Source organism: Formica exsecta, unplaced genomic scaffold, assembly GCF_003651465.1.
Source record: "Formica exsecta isolate Colony F162 unplaced genomic scaffold, ASM365146v1 scaffold947, whole genome shotgun sequence".
NCBI lineage: Eukaryota > Metazoa > Arthropoda > Insecta > Hymenoptera > Formicidae > Formica > Formica exsecta.
Genome location: NW_021853711.1, coordinates 16,003 through 22,390, shown reverse-complemented (window position 1 = coordinate 22,390; position 6,388 = coordinate 16,003). Strand labels below are relative to the sequence as shown.

Below are 6,388 nucleotides of genomic sequence, written 5' to 3'. Positions count from 1 at the left end.
AGAGAGAGAGAGAGAGCCGGTCCCCGGGCAATCAAGCGTCATTATGGTCATTATGAAATTGCTTTGGTAAATGAAATGCGCAGTTATGCGCGCATATACGCTCAAATTGAGATTTATTGGAAAATCTTTTCCCGCCTAGAGAGAGAGAGAGAGAGCCGGTCCCCGGGCAATCATTGTTTTCAAGCGTCATTATGAAATTGCTTTGGTAAATGAAATGCGCAGTTATGCGCGCATATACGCTCAAATTGAGATTTATTGGAAAATCGAAAATACGTTTTCCCGCCCTCCCATGCATCTCCTACCTAGTAACGGGTCCAGCCGATGTTCCGGTACATCGGGCTGTATCGCCCACGCGGTGCATCGAGTTACATGAGACGGCTGCGTGCATGCAATTACGTCGGTAGATTTGAGGGAGATTCAAGGAATCGTTTTACCGAGGGTCAAAATTACTCCGATTTTCGCCTGCGCGTCTTCTCTTTCATCATTTACCACGTGTCGAAAAACAGCGTGTGCAAATAAAAAATTTAAAATAAAAAAGATAATGTATAATTTATTGAAGTTCAAAAACTGTGTGTAATTATGTTTCTGTTAAAAATCTATTTTTTTCTAATTTTTTTTTTTTTATAGCCTTGCTAGTGTATACACAAATACACAATTTAAAAACTTTTATAATACAATAATACTTATATATGTATTATATGCGATGAAATTCTTGTAATAATTTAATTTCGCGCGATTTAATCGTCATATGACAGTTACTTAGCTTGCCACTCGAATCCGAATGATTTTATAATCTGCCGCAATAATTTTACTCGTACGGTACCGATCATGAAATCATCTTTGTATAATAAATTAATTAAATTGCGCCCCCACTATCTGCAATGTACCGCAAGATCGAGATCAAGAAAGTGATCAATCGCGACGCGATGAAGAGCGACTCCGGATCACTTTTTATCATCGATGCATCTCTGAACTCGCCGACTCCACGATGAATCGATCAAGCAACGGGTGCCTTCAATTAGTCAGCCAAACTAATTAATTGCCTCGATCGTGATTTACATAATTAGACATGCCGAATGCGCTCTTCAGCTCTCTCAGAGGCGTCGTAATTGCCGCATCGAATGCGCACGCTTATGCAGGTTGCAACGAATGATTACTAAAAGATGCTTGCTACCTTCCTGCTTCTGGCAGCATGAAACTACCCGATGACTACATCAAAGTGCGCTGATTGAAACGCACGGAACTGCGGTACATCCCGCGCATCTATAATAAGACGATGCGGTTAACTTCAACGAATCGGCAGAGCAATCCTTGCAAGTATACGGTATTTCCTAGACTGCACATATCGCATACTTACGATATAATAACGAAGCTATAAATTTCTGCAGGTTATAGTTGTACAGCAAAATATATACGGCATTATTCTTTAATAAATTAAAATTAATAATTTAAAACATAATTAAAAAATACAGTGTTTAAAATTTAAAAGTTGCAAAGTAAACGTTCTGCCAAATTTTATACATATAAGAAAAAATAGTCTTGAAATTTTGTATTAATCTTGATGTTCAATATATATAAAATATCATTAACAATATTAAAATTTTAATTGTATAGATTACGAAATTATTAGTAAATCTATTTAAATAGAAAAATAGGGATTACATAGAAATTTTATATATGCGGATTTAAAAATTGCGTACAATTTAAAGCCAATCTGCTCTAGTACCGTTACGTATTAAATTAAAAAGAGCCGCAAGTTTGCTAATTTCATTTTAAATGACATTGATTCCACGATGCACTGTACTTAATCGATGTGGTAATAAGATGTATGCGATAATATATTCGGTGATACATGTGCGTGTTCGAAGAACGACCGCGTGCACGTTCCACGTGATATAGCAAATAGGTCACAGCCCTATCACGGATGTATAAATAAAAAATTTATCTACCCACGGGATATAAGTTCATTCTAACAATATCTAAGTGCGCCCTTTGAATGGCAAGCACATACACCATTTTCCTGTGTAACCAAATCCCGATGGTATCGCATTAACTTGCTCATTAAATTGATTCTAAATAAGAGAGATAGTATCATTACATTATTCTCGGTAATCATACGACGTATTTTCGTACTAACATAATGATATTGAGATTTAAAAAAACATATATTTAAATAAAAGGGAAATTTGTCGTTAAATAGATGAAAAATTATACTAGATAATAAATTATAAGATGAAAAATTATTAATATTCTAAAGTATTTATATAAAAATTAGAAATGTGTGTGTGATATTTGTTCTTTGTAAGTTTTTTAAAGACATTTTAGATAAACTTAAAAATATATAAAAAAATACCTGTTAATTTATGCTAGTATCAATATAATTTTTCTATATTATTATTCTCCTTAGAATTATTTGCGCATCAAATGCACTAAAATCACGTCGGGACAAAGGACCCATGTGGTCTTAAAATCAGACAACCATTGCAGGATAGTAATGTCATGAATGTTCGTATATTTGACGAATGTGTATGCGTTTGTCTGTTCCACACGACATGTTAAAGGGGTCACAGCAGTTCGATTACTATCGACATAGAGGCGAGATCCATAGAATAGATTGGCACCATAGGATGCATTAGATGAAAGAAAAAATCTCTCCAAGCAGATACACACGACAAAAAGAAACTGAAAGAGACACTTTATACATGATTGAGACTCATTGTTGTTAGTTTAGTCGCGCATTTTTACTTGTGCACTAAAAGTATTTTCAAAATATCCTAATATGAAAGATGAAAAAACAAATGAACTGATGAATGATAAAGATGAAAAGACTTGAAGAAATTTTTAATTTTTTTTTATATGTACTTTTTACCTGTTATTTGATATTAATATTGCGTACAAGATATTAATGCATATGAGCGATAGAAGAAATTTTATATCCTGCTATGTGTGTATATTTTAATTAAAAACTCGAATATTAAGAGATAAAAATCAACTTTAATTTCTAGAATGTAATTTGTATATATAAAACTAATCTCTAAAATAAATTTTTATTAGTTACATAATAAAATACTTTGATAAAAATTTATAATAAAATAAAAATTGAATTATGTAGAAAAAATTACTTTTTCACAAATATATATTCCAAAACATTGTTGTTCTAAACAAGATAGTCATAAAGATTTGCTCAACTGACTTAAGGTTAAATGAATCTTTATTAATCTCAAACAAAAAAAAAAACAAGCAAAAAATATTTAAGAGATTCTTTAAATCTCTTTTAGCTGTTATTTTCAATTTTTATATTTGGGATATTTTAAAAATGCTGTCTAATGCTCACGTACATATATACATGCCATAATTAAATCAATAATAAATTTCAACCAACAATTAAAACCACTCTCCCAGTATCTCCATATCCTTAATCAATTGATAAAAAGATAATCGGAAATGTATACTTCAATTATATATATTATAAAATTATCAATTTTCTTCGTGATTTGATGAAATCTTAAACAAAATTTTAAATAGAATTACTTTTCCAAGTTTGTTTAAGCCATCGGTGTTTCTAGTTTTATGACACACAATGTTCTAAATATGTTACATACCTAAATATATTACATACCTATTTATCATGCAGCGATGTTTCTCGTTTGCTTTTCTGCTCGGAAATTTGTCGAATGTGTGTACCTTTTAGAATTATATGCTTTGTTGTCGATCGGCCGAAGTCATCGTTGTCGTGTCGCATTCTTCTGTCGAAGGGTTGTATTCTTAAATACTGCTACGCCCTTTGGCAGCCTCCAGAGTAATGTAAACCCAAGAATAGGTTAATCAGTGAACACGGTCTTCACTGATAAACCGATTGAAGCCAGCCGGACAGGCAACCACAAATTCTTTTGATGATCCATAAATATTTGATGTGTCTGAAACGACAATGCCAATATATATAGATTCAAATCTAATGATTTATTCGAAAGATCTAATAATTTCTTTACACTTACGATTAAAAAGTTACGACAGCCGTTGAGATATTTTACTTTACTTAAAGTTAGCGTTCTAAAGTTAGCCTTTTAAAGTAGCACCAATTTTATATTCTAGGTTGTCTTATTATAATTATTATTAAACTCTAATTCAAATTTCTATATATTCAGTTTTGAGAAAGTAATGAAAATATAACAAACGGTATAATTTAATACATACTTTTATGCTGCAAAATGTTTCAATTTATTAGACGATTCATTGAAATATCTCGACAGTGATAATTTGAACCGCGCATTTACATTCTGTTGCTATAGTAACTATGTAACAACGGATTTTCCAATCTTCGGAAACGTTCGGCAATTTTCGACAGACGCATTTGATCACGTGATCATTACGTAATTGTGCTTATATTTATATGTGGTATATACATACAGAATGTGTAGAATTAACCTCGAATTTCGCATTTGAAATTGTTCGAAATACATCGAGTAACGATTTTCATAATATTGTGAATCTGTAGAACGTTTACGATACAAAAACATGATCGGCAAATTAATCTCCGGCATATATCGATCTTTGCCGTACGTAACATTTTATTTTTAGTTATGTTATAATGTGGGTTATATCATTTAATCTCATATATATTAATATAGCATAGATATAATGGTAGATTCTCGAGTAACAAAATATAATAAAATAATACATTAACGATAAATGTTGTTAACATATTTTCAGACACGTGGGAGCTTCGAATCAGCTTTCTTCAGCAGTGAGCGTGACACCTGTGCTATGGAATCCATGGAGTTTAACATTTGTTAGAAACAAAATGAGATATCACTTTCCCCATCCCAATGAACGTATGCGCATAAAAAAACATGGCTGGTTTGCAAGAATGGCGACACCATCCGGTAGAAAAATTCTCCAAAGAAGAATTTTAAAAGGCAAACATGTATTAAGTCATTAATCATTATAGTCATCCAATTATCTGAATGTATGAGAATGTATGTAAAGAAATAAATGCCTTCTTATCAATTCAAATTATAATTCTTTTTATTATGATACTTGGCAAAATTCATTAACATTATATATCAGTTTCATCATATATTACGCAGAAGCTATTTTTACCACATCTTCTATATCGTCATTGTTTAATTCGGGTATGTGCTTAAACATAAGTTGTTTGCAAGTCCAATCAAAAGGATGTATCAAAGGTGCTTCTAGTACTATATCCTTTTTCTGTTTGCCAAAAGAGGTCAAATATACATTTCTCAAGTGGATATGAGTTGGAATAATTTCTTGCTGACTTTGCTTTATATCCAGCAACTGCAGCAGTTGTTGATTTATTTTTGGCATATCCCAACAAGATTCAGCAAATGGATTGACTTTTATCCATGTACCCATGATTTCTTGAACTCGCGATCCATGATAATTATCTCCAAGAATCGGGCTATATAGCATAGTAGAAGCAAATAATCTAAGAGAATGCCATCTTTTTACAGATGCTTCCATTTCTATTAGAGAACTCAAATTGTGTGTCGAATTGGATATAATTTTATAATTTATATTTAATAATTGGACTTCATTCCTTTTTACTGCATTAATAGACCATTTTGTTAAGATAACAGGCTGAAATTCGTGAATAATTATTAATTTAATAGGCATTAATTAATTTGTATGTAATTAGAATGTGTGCACAGAGATAAATGTACCTTTTTGGCTCCTAATGAAGATTTTTGTAAGGTCATTCCCAAACGATATTTTCCTTTGATATCGTTTGGTACTCTGGTTGTGATTGCCCAATATTTTCTATATTTGCCCATTTGAAATCGTCTTCTTGCCTTCTCTATTTGCTGGCATGCATCGTCATTTATTCCAAAAACATAGAGACCAGTCATATATCTATAAATAAACAACAATTTGTAATAAAAGTTATAAATATATTCTTGAAAGAAAAAGAAAAACTAAATATTTGTGCACTTTTCCGATCCCATGCATGGTATCAAACTTGGTACATCTAATTCCTTTGCAAGATATGGCAAAACATCATGTATAGAATAATTAACTGCATTCACAATTTTGTGACAGTTTTTTATAGATGAGTCGCCATCTTTGTTCTTATTATGCATAGATATGCCATATGGTTTGTTTATTGCAACTATGCCATCTGAAAAAAATGTAGATTAATACAAAAATATGCGATGTAATATATTGACATATCATTTTTACTGTAATAAAAACCACTAATTTATAAAACAAATATTTATCACAAGTAGAAATTAGTACAGCATTAAACACCATCGTTTGTTGTAATTTTTCATAATATTAAATAAAATTTGATTGTTATGTATTATATATTAACAAATTGAGTTTATTTTCTTTAAAAAAATTTAAAAATTAATGCATTTAAAACTAT

At 31.2% G+C, this 6,388-nt stretch overlaps 2 protein-coding genes across 2 annotated transcripts; one reads left to right on the top strand and one right to left on the bottom strand.

The window, feature by feature from the left end:
- The first annotated feature begins 4,357 nt into the window (after nucleotides 1-4,357).
- Nucleotides 4,358-5,013, top strand: LOC115245341 (39S ribosomal protein L34, mitochondrial-like). The gene is made up of 2 exons (XM_029823622.1): nucleotides 4,358-4,556; nucleotides 4,711-5,013. The coding sequence occupies exons 1-2, from the start codon at nucleotides 4,516-4,518 to the stop codon at nucleotides 4,937-4,939; spliced, it is 270 nt and encodes an 89-aa protein (XP_029679482.1). The 5' UTR covers nucleotides 4,358-4,515; the 3' UTR covers nucleotides 4,940-5,013.
- LOC115245340 (mitochondrial RNA pseudouridine synthase Rpusd4-like) lies at nucleotides 5,004-6,169 on the bottom strand. The gene is made up of 3 exons (XM_029823621.1): nucleotides 5,953-6,169; nucleotides 5,685-5,874; nucleotides 5,004-5,601 (listed from the first exon to the last, which is right to left on the bottom strand). Exons 1-3 carry the CDS (start codon nucleotides 6,099-6,101, stop codon nucleotides 5,080-5,082), a joined length of 861 nt encoding a protein of 286 aa, XP_029679481.1. The 5' UTR covers nucleotides 6,102-6,169; the 3' UTR covers nucleotides 5,004-5,079.
- Between the last annotated feature and the right edge of the window lie 219 nt (nucleotides 6,170-6,388).